An 18,619-nucleotide genomic window follows, 5' to 3' on the forward strand; every position below is an offset into this window, starting at 1 on the left:
CGGGTGGTTTGGTAATCACAACTATCAATCCATCAAAGAAAACATCCACACAAAATAAATAAATAAAACTTATCTCACTCCCGCTCTATGAACTTGAAATTGCTGATCTGTTCGTTGCGTATACCACTACATAAACCCATGCAACAATACCGCATTCCGTGTATAAGGTGCTAAAAGTAGAATAAATTCTAAAATATAAACAAATTCCATACTGATTGAGTAATGTTAAAACGGTGTAACATATGCACCTAAAATACAATCCAGTTATATAAATGTGTAATCTAAAAACGTAGAGTTATGATAATAAACCTAGTAGTAGAACGCGTTCCTTATATTCGAGGTATTACGGTAAGAAAAGCCGCATTCGCTCCTGTGCCTTCTTGCCTGGACAGGCTGCTAACGGAGGGCTCGCCGCTTGACGCAGGTGTCCAGCTGGATGGATAACAGCAATATTTAGTCGCATTGGTTTTTTAAATCTTAATTAAGGAAACGCTGAACAACATTGTTTTTAACAGATTTGTTATAATAGCTCTATATCCTTGGTGCAATCTGACTGTGGACGCTTTTGTTCTTTTCGGACTGCAGAATCGGGTTCGTAAGGTTGGTCGGCTTCACTTTAATACTCATTTGCGAGTTACATTTACTGCTGTGATAAAAGCCAGTGTAATACATTTTCATGCCAGATTTGGAGCATTTCAGATTTTCCTACAAAAACATGAATTCTTATGTCGGGGCAAACGTCGTTTTGCTACAGCAGCAGCATCAGAACCAAGTACCAATCCAGCCGGATTCGGGCCTTTTACCCGATCCGGGTTTTGGCTCTGCTGATCCCGGGTTCATCCTCGGTGACCATAACTCTGCGGGACCGGATGGGTCATCCGTTCTCGACTTCGACTCTCTGCCCCAATCGGGGCTCCAGTACTTACACCTCACTAACTCCCTGTACCGCTTACCACCGCGTCCACCCGCCGCAATGGCTCTGCGTAACGACCTGGGCTCCAACATCAGTGTTTTAAAGACACTCAATTTGCGTTTTCGCTGTTTTTTGGCTAAAGTGCATGAACTGGAGAGGCGAAACAAGACACTGGAGAATCAGCTGCAGCAGGCTTTGGAAAGTAACGGTGCTGATAGCGGAGGAGTAATGACGGGGCACGGGAGAAGGCCCGTGACCAAAGATGTTGGTATTCAGACTGGCTTAATCGGGACAGTCCCAGTTAGACCCGAATTGTTTCTCCAGAATGCAAATAACCCGGTTTACCGATCTGGAAGCATGTTTATGCCTACAATTGGTTCTGTTTTCACGTATGATGTCAATAACAAGGTGTCAACTGGAAACGCCAATGATGCTGCGGACTCAAACTCCAACCCAAGCCCCAACATCCCTGTGTGTCCAGGAACCGAGCACCAGGCCAGGATCATCTCCAACATCAATGAGACCAATGTCACTAACATGAGCACCGGTACAGGCCCGTCCACAAACCCGCCGCCCAGGTTCCTGCCTGGTACCATTTGGTCATATAACCACACGCGCAAGTTCGGCTCCGGCCTGGAGACGCGGCTCGCGGGACCCGGGGTGTCATGGGTGCACCCAGATGGGGTGGGGGTCCAGATTGACACCATCACCCCTGAGATACGGGCTCTTTACAACGTGCTGGCAAAAGTGAAGCGAGAAAGAGACGAATATAAGCGCAGGTAAGCTGTGAATTACTGCCGCTCCCCTTTACGTTTTCCAGCCCCCCGGGCGGTGATGTCATCATCCTGTTCGCGATGCTAGCGATAAGGGTGTTAAATGCTTAACGGAGGATATTTGTGCTGGAGTTAGCTTTTGGAGGCGTGCCTGTTGTTTATGGTTGGTGTCTTTGGCATGATCATTATTAATCGTCATGGATCGGACAAGAGAGTGTGCAAGTTCTGTTGGCAGCTGCGTTGTTCACATTGCTGGGTGGGCTACTTACACTACCGAAATGCTATAAATGCAAACGGGAGCAGATTCATAAATGATGATCATAAGCAAAAGGACACCATGCAAATATTCTCGTATTACCAAATCACTGGCTTAGTTTTAACCTTTACGTTTACCTGGCTGTTTGTGAATGGTGAGTAGTTCGTAGGATTATTTCAGAAAGGCAGGTGGTACTCTGCGGCCGTCAGTGCCTACCTCCTGAACATGCAGAATGTGAGCTTATTGCCAGGTCTGTGGCTGAATGTTCATAATTGTGCGGTCGAGCCTTGTTCTTAATGAACGTCCCATGTCACTGAGCTGGTTGTGGGTATTTTGAAGAGATTGTGACTGGTTTATTTACTAATGATTCCATTTCAATAATTTCATGTCTTTTCAAATCTGAGCCAAGGACATTGTTTTATGTAGACTTGCAAATCCAGTTTAATACCTTTCAGTGGTTTCTGCATGAGCTCACCATTGTGTTTAGTCCAGGTAAACCTTTAACATTTTGCTTACATACTCGGTCACAGAGGCATTAGCTGACTGCTACGTACTCGCCCCCTTAATTAGCCACTTTATATTCTATGTCCTTGTGCCGTTAGAATAAAAAAGTGCAGTGAAGGTGCAAGTAATTCATCAAAGCCTTGGTAGACAGTGTATTTTGTATTGGCAAATGCAGTGTCAGTAACACTGTGCAGACAGTCATGCACTTCCACAGGCGCTCGTCTCTCTCTGGCTGTTTTGCTCCTGATGTCCTTGCATAGTCACCTACCCCCTATCCCCCCCCCCCCCCCCGCGCTCACTTTGTCATGTTAGTATCTGCAATGCAGTACAATATCCAGGCAGTCATTTCTAGCAGAGTGACGGGAATGATTTACCAGCGTCTGCTCTCACTCTCAGTTGTTCTCTTTAGATTTTTCCGGCCTGTTATATAGCAGCTGGATATGTGAATCAGCTCAGCACAGTGTGTGGATGTTTCATAACACTGTGTGCATGACAGGCCTGCATCTACCTGGCATGTGTGTCAGCCTGCAGATGTGCTGTAATGCTCTGTGTGCATGACAGGCCTGCATCCGCCTGGCACTTGTGTCAGCGTGTGGATGTTTAGTAATGCTTTGTGTGCATTGCAGGCCTGCATCAGTCTGGCATATGTGTCAGCATGTGGATGTTCTTAACGCTCTATGTACCTTGCAGGCCTGCATCCCCCTGGCATGTGGGTCAGCCTACGAATGTGCCATAAAGCTATGTGTGCACGGCAGGCCTGTATATGTCTGGCATGTGTGACAGACCTTTCTTGATGGCTGCTTCACCTGGCCTAAGGTTGTCTTTCTTTTCGATTATGGAAAAGAAAATGGCAGCCCGACGCTGCAGTCTTACAGATAAAGTGACAAAGCTGTATGTGTGACAAGCCATGACAGTGACCGTGTCACCCCCAGGTGGGAGGAGGAATATACAGTCAGGATGGACCTTCAGGAGAAGGTGGCTGAGCTGGAGGAGGTAAACTGCGCCTGGTCTATCCATCCATCCATCCATGCATCCATCCATCTATTTCTCTGTCTGTCTGTCCATATATGTAAGTGTGTATATAGTAGGTTTGTGTTCATTAGTATCAATGTGATTCCTCCCTGTCTGACAATGTTCTGCTGATTGTAGGCTTTGCATGCATAAAGGTTGATGCCTTGCAGCCATGTGTGACATCCCTGCGACCGTGAAGCATGCCCCGGCCTATGCGCTAGCCTCGGCTTGGTGCGCGCCCTAAGCTGTGGTGCTTTGCGCGCTGTGCTTTCCCTCGTGCAGGAGCTCCAGGAGAGCGAGGTGTGTCAGGATGAGCTGGAGCTCAGGGTGAAGCAGCTGAAGGCCGAGCTGGTTCTCTTCAAGGGCCTCATGAGCAATGTGAGCGGCCTGTCCTCCATGCCGCCGAGCCCGGAGCCTGCTGCTGCGGCACCTTTCCGCCGATACTGTGCTGCATGTACGCTGTGCTGCTGTCTGAACCCTGTGCCCATCTCTGCCTGTGCCAGGACCTGTCAGAGCTCGACAGTAAGATACAGGAGAAGGCTATGAAAGTGGACATGGACATCTGTCGCAGGATTGACATCACCGCCCGTCTCTGTGATGTGGCCCAGCAGCGCAACTGTGAGGACGTGATACAGATTTTCCAGGTGCTCCCCAGGCCTCACCAAAAGTGCGAAAGCTGCTGACAGTGTTTCTTGCCCCGTAATAAACGCTGACTTTGTTTCTGTTGGCTTTTCTCAGGGCCAGGATTATAAATGGCTGCTCCTTTGTTTAGTATTTCATCTGGAGAGTTGGCTGGTCACATTACTATGACCTGTTTTCAGTCTGGAACCTTTTCTCTTTGCTGCCCTTTTTGGTAAACGGTGGATTTTGCTAAAGTTTCCCCCTTGCCGTTATCTTGGTTTATAACGTTACATCTGTTTCTGAAGGCTGGCAAAAATGATTCGTGGATCCTTATAAAATAATTATTTATGTTATCTTTTGATGTTGTCCTTTCTGTGATTCCTGAAGATGAAGGCTTTGTAGTTATATTGAATATTTAACTTAATTTTTAAAAGTGTTTTGTCTGCTTATGTGTAATGTATACCATTCATATTGGTATTTCGGATTAAATTCTGTGACTGCTTCCGAGTACACCTGCGGCTGCTGTCTGAGTATGCCGCTCCCCGTGTACATCCACGGCCGCACTCCAGTATGCCCACGGCTGCTCCCCAGTACGCTCCCAGCCGCTTCCCAGTACGCCCACGCTCGCTCCCCAGTACGCCCACGCTCGCTCCCCAGTACGCCCACACCCGCTCCCCAGTACGCCCACGGCCGCTCCCCAGTACGCCCACACCCGCTACTCAGTACGCCCCTGCCCGCTCCCCGTGTACGCCCACGGCCGCTCCCCAGTACGCCCACGGCCGCTCCCCAGTACGCCCACGGCCGCTCCCCAGTACGCCCACACCCGCTACTCAGTACGCCCCCGCCCGCTCCCCGTGTACGCCCACGGCCGCTCCCCAGTACACCCACGGCCGCGCTCCAGTACGCCCACGCCCACTCTCCGTGTACGCCCACGGCCGCTCCCCAGTACGCCCACGGCCGCTCCCCAGTACGCCCACACCCGCTACTCAGTACGCCCCCGCCCGCTCCCCGTGTACGCCCACAGCCGCTCCCCAGTACACCCACGGCCGCGCTCCAGTACGCCCACGCCCACTCTCCGTGTACGCCCACGGCCGCTCCCCAGTACGCCCACGGCCGCTCCCCAGTACGCTCCTGCCCGCTCCCCGTGTACGCCCGCGGCCGCGCTCCAGTACACCCACGGCCGCGCTCCAGTACGCCCACACCCGCTCCCCAGTACGCCCACGGCCGCTCCCCAGTACGCCCACGGCCGCTCCCCAGTACGCCCACGGCCGCGCTCCAGTACGCCCACGGCCGCTCCCCAGTACGCCCACGCCCACTCTCCGTGTACGCCCACAGCCGCTCCCCAGTACGCCCACGGCCGCTCCCCAGTACGCCCACGCCCACTCTCCGTGTACGCCCACAGCCGCTCCCCAGTACGCCCACGGCCGCTCCCCAGTACGCCCACGGCCGCTCCCCAGTACGCCCACGGCCGCGCTCCAGTACGCCCACGGCCGCTCCCCAGTACGCCCACGCCCACTCTCCGTGTACGCCCACAGCCGCTCCCCAGTACGCCCACGGCCGCTCCCCAGTACGCCCACGCCCACTCTCCGTGTACGCCCACAGCCGCTCCCCAGTACGCCCACGGCCGCTCCCCAGTACGCCCACGGCCGCGCTCCAGTACGCCCACGCCCACTCTCCGTGTACGCCCACGGCCGCTCCCCAGTACGCCCACGCCCACTCTCCGTGTACGCCCACAGCCGCTCCCCAGTACGCCCACGGCCGCTCCCCAGTACGCCCACGGCCGCTCCCCAGTACGCCCACGGCCGCTCCCCAATACGCCCACGGCCGCGCTCCAGTACACCCACGGCCGCGCTCCAGTACGCCCACACCCGCTCCCCAGTACGCCCACGGCCGCTCCCCAATACGCCCACAGCCGCTCCCCAGTACGCCCACGGCCGCTCCCCAATACGCCCACGGCCGCTCCCCAATACGCCCACGGCCGCGCTCCAGTACGCCCACGCCCACTCTCCGTGTACGCCCACAGCCGCTCCCCAGTACGCCCACGGCCGCTCCCCAGTACGCCCACGGCCGCGCTCCAGTACGCCCACGCCCACTCTCCGTGTACGCCCACGGCCGCTCCCCAGTACGCCCACGCCCACTCTCCGTGTACGCCCACAGCCGCTCCCCAGTACGCCCACGGCCGCTCCCCAGTACGCCCACGGCCGCTCCCCAATACGCCCACAGCCGCGCTCCAGTACGCCCACGGCCGCGCTCCAGTACGCCTACGCCCACTCTCCGTGTACGCCCACAGCCGCTCCCCAATACGCCCACAGCCGCTCCCCAGTACGCCCACGGCCGCTCCCCAATACGCCCACGGCCGCGCTCCAGTACGCCCACGCCCACTCTCCGTGTACGCCCACGGACGCTCCCCAATACGCCCACAGCCGCTCCCCAGTACGCCCACGGCCGCTCCCCAGTACGCCCACGGCCGCGCTCCAGTACGCCCACGCCCACTCTCCGTGTACGCCCACGGCCGCTCCCCAATACGCCCACGGCCGCGCTCCAGTACGCCCACGGCCGCTCCCCAATACGCCCACGGCCGCGCTCCAGTACGCCCACGGCCGCTCCCCAATACGCCCACGGCCGCGCTCCAGTACGCCCACGCCCACTCTCCGTGTACGCCCACAGCCGCTCCCCAATACGCCCACAGCCGCTCCCCAGTACGCCCACGGCCGCTCCCCAATACGCCCACGACCGCGCTCCAGTACGCCCACGCCCACTCTCCGTGTACGCCCACAGCCGCTCCCCAGTACGCCCACGCCCGCTCCCCAGTACGCCCACGGCCGCTCCCCAGTACGCCCACGGCCGCGCTCCAGTACGCCCACGCCCACTCTCCGTGTACGCCCACGGCCGATCCCCAGTACGCCCATGGCCGCTCCCCAGTACGCCCACGGCCGTTCCCCAGTACGCCCATGCACGCTCCCCAGTAGTCCATGAGCACTGCCTGGGATGCCCACGACCACTCCCCAGTAAAGCTGTTGCTTCCTTCCCAGGTGCCCACGCCTCCATCCACTCTGAGCCGCCGCCCTCGTAAGCAGACCCAGCAACCTTCCTCCACCAATGAGACAGATGATCCCACCAGTATGTCTGAGGGCGACAGTGGCGGCGGCACTAAGGATGAGGAGATGTGCGGCTCTTCAACCAATCAGATCAATGAGGAAGTACAGAGGATGCTCAATCAGCTGTGAGTGTCACTCTGCTCTCTTTGGAAATAAGTAATGCACAATGGAAAGGTCACATCAGTATAAAAACAGAAACTTGCTTTTAGTTTCCTGACATAATTAGATGTTTTGGCCCGATAAACTCATCAGTTGGTCATTGTCATAAATTCCAAAAGAAGCCCTTAAATATCATGATGCAATGCATTTTCCTCTCTGTTAATATTGTCAATATGTTATTAGATTTGTTAGTATATTTAGGGTCTTTACTCAGAAGTAATGTTTGTTTGTAGTCTTTAATGAAAAGCTCGATGACTTGCAACATGTCAAGGCCTGTTCGTTAAACATAGGAGGGTCATGTAATTGGTCACATGACAGGTTTTAAATTCTATATGTTCCTGTTCAGTATATGTTGTAAGTCATGAGCTGTTAAATTTACGAGAAGTTCCTGGTTGTAACTCAAAAGGAACATATACATTCCTAAACATGAGACTATGGCAATTTATTGACATTTATTTATTAATGTCTTTATTTATTTGGGGCGGCATGGTGGTGCAGTGGTTAGCACTGTTGCCTCACACCTCTGGGACCCGGGTTCGAGTCTCCGCGTGAGTCACATGTGTGTGGAGTTTGCATGTTCTCCCCATGTCGTCATGGGGTTTCCTCCAGGTACTCCAGTTTCCCCCCACAGTCTGATTGGACTTGCTAAATTGCCAGACGGTGTGTATGTGTAAGTGAATGGTGTGTGAGTGTGCCCTGCGATGGGCTGGCCCCCCATCCTGGGTTGTTCCCTGCCTTGTGCCCATTGCTTCCAGGATAGGCTCTGGACCCCCCCCCAACCCAGTAGGATAAGCAGTTTGGAAAATGGATGGATGGATTTATTTATTTGAAAATGACCTTAATTGTACCATTTTGTTTAACGAAGGGAATGAGAATTACAGAGAACATAGATTTTTTTCTGGGCTCTTCCATCCTCTTAAACTGCAGCTTTGTGAAAGCAGTATATCATTTGACTCCACTCGCTTGTATTCCTGTTGGTTCCTGTTTTGTGTGGAACACGATATGCGTCTAGGTCCCATCAGGGGCTCTTTTTCTTTCCAGGAGAGAATGCGAGTTTGAGGATGACTGTGACAGCCTGGCCTGGGAGGAGACAGAGGAGACCCTGCTCCTCTGGGAGGATTTCCCCGGATACGCCCTCGGGGCTGACCTGCAGGGGGAGGTACGTCAGGGAGAGGTACGTCAGTCTCATCCAGAGCAGCCGCCTTGCGGGGAATCCGGGTCGGCTATGGCTTGTATATAACCCCTGTCTGTGTCTTCTTGTAAATGACTCCTCTGTGTATCCAGTTCTTCCATGGCCCTTACCTGTGCCATTCTCCGTAGAGGTGCACCGACTTACCAGCCAGGTACCGGAACTGGGTAGTTTTCTGTGTGCTCGGCCTGGTTCAATTATTAAACATATACTAGATAATCTTGAAAAGTAATAATCATTAAAATAGATAAAGCTGGATGTACAGCAACTCCTTTTCAGTTAAATGTTATTTGTACCTCTGTCCAGTCACAGGGCACTTTATTTTGGGACTTAAGTGAGAGAAAATCCTGTAACTTAGTGCAGTCTGGGGGAAATTGTAAAACTGAACATTTTTCTTTTTATTATGAAAATAAAATTTTACAATAATCGGTATCGGCAGGTCACTTGGAAAACAATAAGAAATTGGAATCGGCAAAGAAAATTGCAGTCGGTGCATCTCGGGTAGTCGGTCCTTGCCTGATGTTCTTATGTGTCTTTGTAACGTCTAGTTACTTGCTGTGCGTGAGACCTACCCTGTGCCACCGTTATGCGTGTCGGACGTGTGGTTGCCATTGCGTGTGCAGCCTTCTAAGGCCTTCTAAGGGCTGTTATTAAAGAGCTCGCCTGTTTGAAGCCATCTCTCCTCGTCTCCTTGAATTACTGATATATTTTATGTATTTATATAAATCTGGGGGGCGGCATGGTGGTGCAGTGGTTAGCACTGTCGCCTCACACCTCTGGGACCCGGGTTCGAGTCTCCGCCTGGGTCACATGTGTGCGGAGTTTGCATGTTCTCCCCGTGTCGTCGTGAGGTTTCCTCCGGGTACTCCGGTTTCCCCCCACAGTCCAAAAACATGCTGAGGCTAATTGGAGTTGCTGAATTGCCCATAGGTGTGCATGTGTGAGTGAATGGTGTGTGAGTGTGCCCTGCGATGGGCTGGCCCCCCATCCTGGGTTGTTCCCTGCCTTGTGCCCATTGATTCCGGGATAGGCTCCGGACCCCCCGCGACCCAATAGGATAAGCGGTTTGGAAAATGGATGGATGGATATATAAATCTGGCAGTTAAAAACATTTTGGTATGATATTGGAAGAGCATTGTTGAATATGTTAATCATTTATACATTTTTTATTTTTAAACATTTTCAAATATGGAAATACTGAACTAATTACTAGTAGTTTGTCTTGACAATTTTGGGTATATTTTTGTTAAAAAAAATCTTTAAACGGACTGGAGAAAATTACTGGCGTTCTGCACAGGAATTGATATGGTTTTCATAGGACAGCGGATATTCCTGTTACCTTAATTTGAAATGTTATGACTGTAATGGCAAATTATTTGTGTCAGTTTTAATTACTGACAAACTATGTTTAAATATTGAAATATTGATAAATATTTTAGCTTTGCATCCATCAAGTGAATTCTTCATATATTTGTGTTAAATTATTTATCTCTCTCGGCTCTGTAATTCTTCATGACCCCTAAAAATAGCCATTAATTTTAAGGGATCTTGTCTGGCTGATTCCCGTCTCCGGGAGACGAGCCGATTGGATTTATGCTGTTCGGACACTAAGAATTGTGTGGTCTGGAAGTGGATCACTGATCAGAAACATATAGTGTCTGTATTTTGGAAGCAGAGAGCACCAGTGATACATCCAGGTCAGAAATCCACAGGAAATTGTTTTTTTTTTTTCTTTCTTTTAGCAAGAAGAATCCATTGAAAAAGTGATAAAGGACACAGAATCACTCTTCAAGTCAAGAGAGCGGGAATATCAGGAGACTATAGACCAGATTGAAGTAAGAGCCTCTTGTTCTGTGTTCTAATGGGTGTCATGGAAAGGCTTTGCGTTTGTAAAAATATACCTATGAACCGCGATACGCGACGATTATCATTGGACCCCTTCTGCAACAGGTAGTGGTTTGGCTTCTGGTTTTCATATTTATTTTTGTCAATAAACTGAATTTCTTGACTTAGTGCAGGAAAAAGCCACGGATGTCTAAGCATTTTAACATAATGATAACGGGTCACAGTTTTTATTTTGAAATGTTTGGCCTACAAACTCGTATGCTGCGTTTCATTGACCTCAGAGGTCAACACCTGAGTTCACTGCGTTCCAGTGCAGCAAATCGGAGAGCCATTTATCAATACCAGGGATCTGTATCCAAAAGCAGGATTTCCTGCTTAGCCGGGTAACTTGTCAGATTTCATTTACCCCAGTTTAAATAGCCTTTATCTTCTTTCATATTCAGCTCAAACTACCATACATCTGACAAGTTACCACCGGGTGAAATCACCTTAGTAAAAAGCAGTAAAAGGTAGTAAATGAAATCAGACAAAATTAAGGCCATTGAAAGGCATTAAAAGGTAGTAAATAGAATTTGACTTGATACTAAATTTTCCATCATCCAGCTCAATATATTACGAGTTTCCCATTTGTCTACATGTTTTAACATCATCTAATTAAAAAATATATCATATGCATTCAGTCTGGTTTCCCCCCACAGTCCAAAAACATGCTGAGGCTAATTGGAGTTGCTAATTGTGCATGTGTGAGTGAATGGTGTTTGAGTGTGCCCTGCAATGGGCTGGCCCCCCATCCTGGGTTGTTCTCTGCCTCGTGCCCATTGCTTCCGGGATAGGCTCCGGACCCCCCACGACCCAGTAGGATAAGCGGTTTGGAAAATGGATGGATGGATGGATGGATGGATAATATGCATGCTAGCAGGACCTGAGTCGGAATTAATAGCTTGTCAGAGTGACGTTGACCCCGTTTCTCTGCCTTTTACCTCAGTTGAGTCAGGCTGATCTAAAGTGTTGATATTAGTAGAACCTCTGAAATTAGCTAGTACCCATGAAATGGGGAAATGAAACTTTACTAAAAGTTGGCTTGATAAGCCGTCATTTAAAGACTGGCGTAAGCCGGTCCGCGGGGAATGACCGGAAGGCATTCTGCAGTATATGCAAAAAAAAAAAAAAACTCTAAATCTAACCTGGAATGGCGTTACCGCAATCAAATCTCACCGGGAATCTGCCAGTCGTCAACGGCACTTACCTATTTCGTTGTTCGGTGATGCTACACGGACCGGGGCAAATGCAAACATAAGGTCAGCTACGAGCACAAACATCGCCATCATACCACCTCAGCAGCAACCTGGTGCGACTGACTAGCACCTCAGTGGCTGCAGCAGACAGACAGCAGACCTTACTGTCACCAACGTCGGCTCTCAGAGCTGAAGTTCTCTGGTGCCTGAACACCGCAGTTAGCCATCATTCATACAATTCGAATGAGGATATTGGGGAACTATTGGGAAGCACGTTCACTGACTCTGATATAGCTAAAAGTTTCGCATGTGGCAAGGATAAGACTGCATACATGATTCGATTCGGCATTGCATCGCATTTTAAGAAATTACTTGTAAACAATACAGGTATTGTGTATATACAGGTAAAATTGTTAAACTTTTCTCTTAAGATTTATTTTGGGACATGTTCAAACTTTTATCTCACGTTGCATCAATCATTAAATACCAATGGTTACCACCCATTACTATTCCATGGACGCTTTGGACAGGTTTTTAATCCACAGTGTTACCTGGTGATGAAATAATTCACTGCTTTAGTGTGTGTGTATGAGAATGTGCCTGTCTTAGTGTGTGCGTATGTCACATGACAGACATAAAATTTAATTAATGTTTATGGCTGTTGTCAAGTGTAATTTGTTTTAAGAAGTGTGAATTTGACTTTATTAGGTGGGGTTAAGGGTTATGGTTAGAATAACCCAAGGGCTAGAGGTAAGGTAAGGACAAACGAAACTCAACTTGACACTGCAAAAAAACAAATCAGGCTGCTGCCCGATTGTTGGTAGTAAGAAATATTGTGGATGTAGTAAAAAAGGTAGTAAAAGGCAATAAATACTACGTTAGGATTCCTGCATAAACCCTGATCCAGCTAAGCAAGAAATCCTGCTTTGTGACACAGGACAGTACTGTGCGTACGGCCCATTTAATGAGCCATAAATAAGACGTAAATGCCAATTAAACAGTAAATAACTACAGCTTGCAAACCCTACACACTATTTATAAGATAATAAAACCGTTACATACGTGTAAATGCGTGTGCATGTGTGTGCAGACTTGATGTGGCTCCAGCCAGCTGACACTCTGGTGATGTGGCCTAGAGCTGGTCACCAAAGTGTGGTGCTTTGTCAGTAGTGGGTGGTGCATTAATGTCTAGATAACATCACAGGAAACTTCAAACATGCAAGGCTTAGACATAAACTTATTTTAGGCGTTGATTTGAAAATGGTAAGAAACACATGAAGTGTGTTGTTTTATACTGGGAATAGGTACTTGAAATCTGTACACTCATTACTGAATTTGGTGCCTGTAACACATTCCGGGAGTAACATGAGACTGGGAATGCCGTGTATTGTTTAGAAAAGGTGTTGGGCAGGTGACGCTCTCATGTTTGGTTACACCAGGTGCCTCCACAACAGGCCCGGCTGTTTATGAGTGGGGGGCTGGCGTGTGAATTACCTGAAGGTTAGGTATGTGCCTTGCGATGGCCTGCTGTCCAGTGCAGCATACCTCCTGGGATAAGCTGCGGCCCTCTGCTGCCCTCTGCTGGTGGGGCAGTTTCACCCCCGTGCACGGAAGCTCATGCTCCCCCCTTGTTGCCTCTTCCCCAGCTGGAGCTGGCCACAGCCAAGTCAGACATGAACCGGCACCTGCACGAGTACATGGAGATGTGCTCCATGAAGCGTGGCTTGGACGTGCAGATGGAGACATGCAGGAGGCTAATCACACAGACGGGGGACCGGTAAGGACCCCTCCACCCACTCATTCTGCTGTCCCCCTGTCACTGTCCTCAGGGCTTCCAGTGAAATAAAGTAGTCAACGCACTAATTCCATCGCTTTCAGTTCTGGCTAACATGATTGCAGTCGGTAAACTGCAAGGATCTTACCTGCTTATGTGGTTGTCTATTCATTTAAACACAGAAAAACATCCAGTCAGTCTGTTGCCTGCAGCCTGTCCCAGGTGGCACAAACCCTGGACAGAATGCCAGGTCAGCATTAGGCACAAGGCAGGCAGGGGACACCCTGGACAGGATGCCAGTCCCTTATATGGCATACATTTGCACTCATGGTTAAACAATATGGGTCACAGCAGTTGACAAATTGCCTGTCTGTGAACTGTGGCTGGATGGCGGAGCCATGTGACCGGCGATTCAGCCACCAGGCGGCAGCACTGATGCCCACTGAGCTCCCATGCCAACCTCATTAAGGATTTCCTTATTTTTCTCCCATTTCCCACCGTGTCACACAATGGGATAACAGGCTTCTGGTTTCCGCCTCATTTTCTTGAATATAGCGTTTTTACGTTGAGTGTTTGTGGTCCCTCCCAGCTGCTTTGCCACCAGGTGTCTGTGCTTCCACTTGCAGCAAATCCGCCTCATTCCCCTCTGCGCCGTCCGAGGAAAACGAGGAGCCGGAGAGGAAGAAGTCGTCTGCCTCTGACCTGGGGAGATAGCGGCCGCTTTTCGCACAGGAGCCTGGGAAGAGCGTGTGACGGCAAAGACCATCTTTAGGAAACCATCATTTATACGTTTGCCATGTAATATCCTCTGATTGGCTTCATATCTTTTGGGTGTCTGCCTTTTGGTGGAACACAATTTTATTACAACATTTTAAAGCTCTTGTTTCATATGAACGTTAATGAACTATCAAAGTTCAGTGATGTTTTTGTAAAAGCACTTATTTTTGCTATTCTGCCCTGCACCGCACTCCTGTTACCTGAAGCCAATTCTGGCATGTAATGTGCAGAGACTTTTGTCCAAAGCAACTGAGATGTGAGGAAGCATGAGGGCGAGATCACAGGCTCAGACAGTAGTCGGCGCCCCCACAGTTCCTGGGGCCCAGGGCCTTTCCCCAGGGACCCATTACTCTGCCGGTCGCGGTCCCAGCCAATCACATGGGAACAGATCCTGAGCTGCACTCTGACTGAAATAATGTAATTAACATCCAATCGTATTCTGTTTTTACCTGCACTCTCTCTCTTCACTATACTTACTCAAACAACAGAGATGGCATTAAGTACAGGGCATCTAGGAAGGAGTCTTGTCATTTAAGTTCAGAAATGGAAAATACCTCATTTATTCACATTTAACTTTAGTTGAAAAGTGTGAAGTGTAGAATGTTGCCTGAGATTTTGTAGATGGCACAGAAAATGCGCACGTGTAATGACATCCTGAAGTTTAATTTGCGGCAAGCAGGACAGTTGTTCTTTTAAACTAGATAAAAGAAGCAAAGGTCTATTTAGGGTTTAATATAATTCGTAAATATACATTTAATATTTTGCTGCAGATCGGCAAACCGGTCACTCCCTTCACACCAAACTGACGCTTCTGAATTTAAAGTATCGGCAAGTTCAAAACATACTGACGGGTTTTTAATTATTAGCTCATGCAAGGCTGCTGAATATAAATACTAAAATATGTTTTGGGTTACATGTACAGTCAGTTCTGCTACAAGTAATACTTCCCTGAAAAACCTCGCGTTAGCATAGTAAAATACACATATCCAATGAGACTCCAAAACTTAATAACATGCCAAACTAAATGAATTAAATAAAAACAGTGATACTTATGGCCAGTAAAGTAATTCTTTGCATTTAAAATAAGAAATAATAATACATTAATAGATTATGTCATAAACATCTTCTGTGGGTCTTATGAGTCTCAGGAAAATTGCCTAGCAACTGTTTCGACCAAACTTCTCACTTGTGGATTGCTGAAAGTCGGGAAGCAGTGATGGCCAAAATGAAGCTTCATGAACCATTTGCTGTATTTTCTGACCCCACTAGATGGTGCCCTTGCTTTACTTTGGGGGCATACTTTGAACCCTTTTTTAAACCGACGCTATCTAGTGGGATCAGAGAAGACAGCAAATGCTTCATGACGCGTCATTTTGGTCATCATCAGTTGGGAGTAGTGAACTAAAGCCACCATAATAAATGGCACGCACACAGCACAAATACAGCGGATTACGGTATGCAGGGGTTACTGAAGGCAACAGGACTACAGACAGTCTGCGAAAAATAAATATGTGAATTTAAAAAGGTTGCTTTGTGTTTTTATATGATTATTTGTAACATTTTTGACTTTTAGAATCTAGGACTGACCTGTACAATGCATGCATGTATAAAAAGTTTGATCTTATTAGATTTGAAAACCGGTTTGACTAACTTAATGAAAAGAACCGTTTTAAAAGAACACTTCCTTCAGAAATCGGACATCACTGTCGTTCACTTGGATAGCTGTTTTTGCGCGCAAGTAGTGTTTCTCGTTAGGAGCATAGGGTAGTTCACGTTGGGCTTTTCTCTCCGACTGAAAATCGTGCAAATACAAATGCAATTCCGTGGTGTATTGGACTTGGGTCCTAATATGTCAGCCGCGTTAGAACAGATTCACGGTGTGATATGATGCAGTGTAGCAGGACTGACTGTCATCACTGGGCAGCCTGCCGTTTAGTGCTGCTAAACAATGTAGATACTCCTGCTTGGTGAATGACATGGCCTTCCGCCGACTGCGTCGCTGGGTCCTGGCCTCACACTGGCGTTACCAGGGAAACCGGATGCTAAAGGCTGGCTTCATGGTGATGTAATCTGTGAGTAGGTTCTAGTGACCAGATGCAATAGTGACCAGATGCAAGGCAAACTGCTATCTCAGTGTTACCACTGTTAACATTAGACATCTGTAGGATATACACCAAAACATATTTTATATATTTTATTTGATCCTCATTTGCTTGTATAGTGCCATTTCAGAACAAAAATACACTGGAATATGTATGTTGTAACAATAGGAGTTGACATTTATATAATTCTGTAAAGGCTTTTTAGATACAAATGTTAAGAGTTTGAGAGAAAATGCACTAAGCAAAAGATGCTTCAAATGTAAGAAATCATCCCTTTGCTGTACTGCACATATAGCATTGCTGACTGTGCGTGTGTCTGTATGTGTAAGAAGCCATGGAACTTTAGGAATACATGGAATAAGCACTTTACTCACTTTCAGCGAGTCCAAAATACACATGCAGTGTGGTATAAACTTTCATTAGCGCTGATCCAGGCTTGCAGGTTTTTGCATTAGTTATCAATAAGATATTTTGGCATTTGGTGTGTTACGTATTTCACTGAATACATCTTAATTCAGTGATATCATGTGTGAACTTGTTTTACATTCATAACTGTTATGTGTAAACGTAAAACTTTTGCTGTATACATTACGTGCTACCTTGCTAAAGTACAGACAGATGAGAGCACAAGGGGATTTATGCTTAGTCAGCTTTATGTACGTGCCAACTGTCATATATACAATGCTGCTTGCTCTTCCTTGCGTTTTTGCTATACCTCTGGAAGGGGAATACGGCCTAGAGAATAAAGAATGACCAGACCACAAATGTACTGTGTGCATTTATACGCACTTTGGTGTGATTTTAAAGCTGATCGGCTACATTCATTAGCTTACCTGTACTGCCCATACCTCACTCCACACAGCTGACTTGGCAGTAATCTATCTATCTATCTATCTATCTATCTATCTATCTATCTATCTATCTATCTATCTATCTATCACTCAGTTGCTTATCTAGTTCAGGCTTTCATATCTCAGGAAACGCAGGGCACAGTGAGAAAAACACACTATAGATGTAATACGGAGATACCAGTTACCTTGCAGCTTCGGAGGAAATGCTGTTGTCCCCAGCCCTGGAGGTTTTGGCAGCCCTGCTGCTCACCAACCCACCGCAGACAGCCCACCTACCACCCGCAGGCAGCCCACCTACCACCCGCAGGCAGCCCTGCAGCTAACCGACCCACCGGAAGCAGACATGCAGTCCACCGACCCACCGCAGGCAGCCATGCAGCTCACCGACCCACCGCAGCGTGGGGCAAAAACATATTTCAAATAGAAAAGGACTTTAATTCAACTAATTTTTTTGCACTGTATGAAAAACATCTGCACCGAATGGACTGCGGCATAACACGACTACATTAAACCTAATTTAAGAAATGTTTGATGTGAAAAATGTTTTAAACAAGGTACTTACACTAGTTTATTTTTGTTTCTTGCTGTGGTTGTCTATCTTTTCATCCATTGGCAATAACACAAAAAGATACATACAGTAACATGGTGAAACCTTAGCTTTGAATTATATGACGTACAGCACATAACTTTTACTCATAAAAATAGTCGTTCTCATTACTTAATCTGCTAGGGTGCTGCCCTTTATGTGACTACACACCTTTTTGTCATTATAAATAACTTGTGACCATCAGTATATGGGTACAGCTTTGATGCCCGGTGGCCTGGATACGTCTCAGATCCACAGATCTTTAAGGTGAGGTGACTTCACCAACTGGAATGATGGTTTACTGCACAATTGTCCACCTGCTATTTTGCTACATTTTTAAAAAATATTTTCCATTTCAGCTAATGCACCTTTTTTGAATGAATGTTAGATTTACATAGCGCTTTTCAAACACCTAAAGCTCTTTATGAACCAATGGGGAGCCATTTCAACCCCCACCACTGTGTAGCCCCCACCTGGATGATGTGACGGCAGCCATTCTGCACCAGTACACTCACCACACAGTAGCTACGGCAGTGAATGGGTAGGAGAGAATTCACCAGATAAATAAAGGGGATGATTAGGAGGCCAGATTTGATACGGCCACAGTGGGCACTTTTAGGCCTGGACAACGGGGCACCACCCCTACTCTTTCAAAAGATCCCAATAGAGGACAGCACCATTTTTACAGCTTAGTGTCCCCATCACTGCACTGGGACCCACACGCTGCCCCAACCCGTTGGCCAAACCAACACCTCTTCCAGCAGCAACCCAGCTATCCGAGTTGGACTCCCAACCAAGTCCTGGCCAGGCCCAAACCTGCTTAGCTGCAGGTGGAGTACCTGGTCTGAACTGCACCTAGTATGGCTGTTGACTTCTTTATACCATGGGTAGCAAAAAATGACAACTCAGGGTGGTTTCATATGTG

At 48.2% G+C, this 18,619-nt stretch overlaps 1 protein-coding gene across 2 annotated transcripts; it reads left to right on the forward strand.

Moving 5' to 3' along the window:
- The first annotated feature begins 378 nt into the window (after positions 1-378).
- On the forward strand, positions 379-17,010 carry LOC125719534 (non-homologous end joining factor IFFO1-like). 2 transcript variants are annotated; one of them, XM_048994405.1, is made up of 9 exons: positions 379-1,692; positions 3,379-3,439; positions 3,740-3,835; positions 3,961-4,101; positions 7,111-7,301; positions 8,377-8,509; positions 10,267-10,359; positions 13,251-13,381; positions 14,005-17,010. In XM_048994405.1, the coding sequence occupies exons 1-9, from the start codon at positions 677-679 to the stop codon at positions 14,090-14,092; spliced, it is 1,950 nt and encodes a 649-aa protein (XP_048850362.1). In that variant the 5' UTR covers positions 379-676; the 3' UTR covers positions 14,093-17,010. The 2 variants fall into 2 exon arrangements, with proteins under 2 accessions (XP_048850362.1, XP_048850363.1); XM_048994406.1 differs by having other exon boundaries at positions 8,377-8,494.
- Positions 17,011-18,619: the final 1,609 nt, after the last annotated feature.

This window comes from Brienomyrus brachyistius, chromosome 23, assembly GCF_023856365.1.
Source record: "Brienomyrus brachyistius isolate T26 chromosome 23, BBRACH_0.4, whole genome shotgun sequence".
Classification (NCBI taxonomy): Eukaryota; Metazoa; Chordata; class Actinopteri; order Osteoglossiformes; family Mormyridae; genus Brienomyrus; species Brienomyrus brachyistius.

Excerpts from the sequence above, each read along its gene's own strand:
- LOC125719534 (XM_048994405.1), top strand. The coding sequence starts at position 677 with ATGCCAGATTTGGAGCATTTCAGATTTTCCTACAAAAACATGAATTCT. Across the intron at positions 3,440-3,739 it reads AGGTGGCTGAGCTGGAGGAG|GAGCTCCAGGAGAGCGAGGT; the intron begins GTAAACTGCGCC and ends TCCCTCGTGCAG. Across the intron at positions 10,360-13,250 it reads AGACTATAGACCAGATTGAA|CTGGAGCTGGCCACAGCCAA; the intron begins GTAAGAGCCTCT and ends CCTCTTCCCCAG.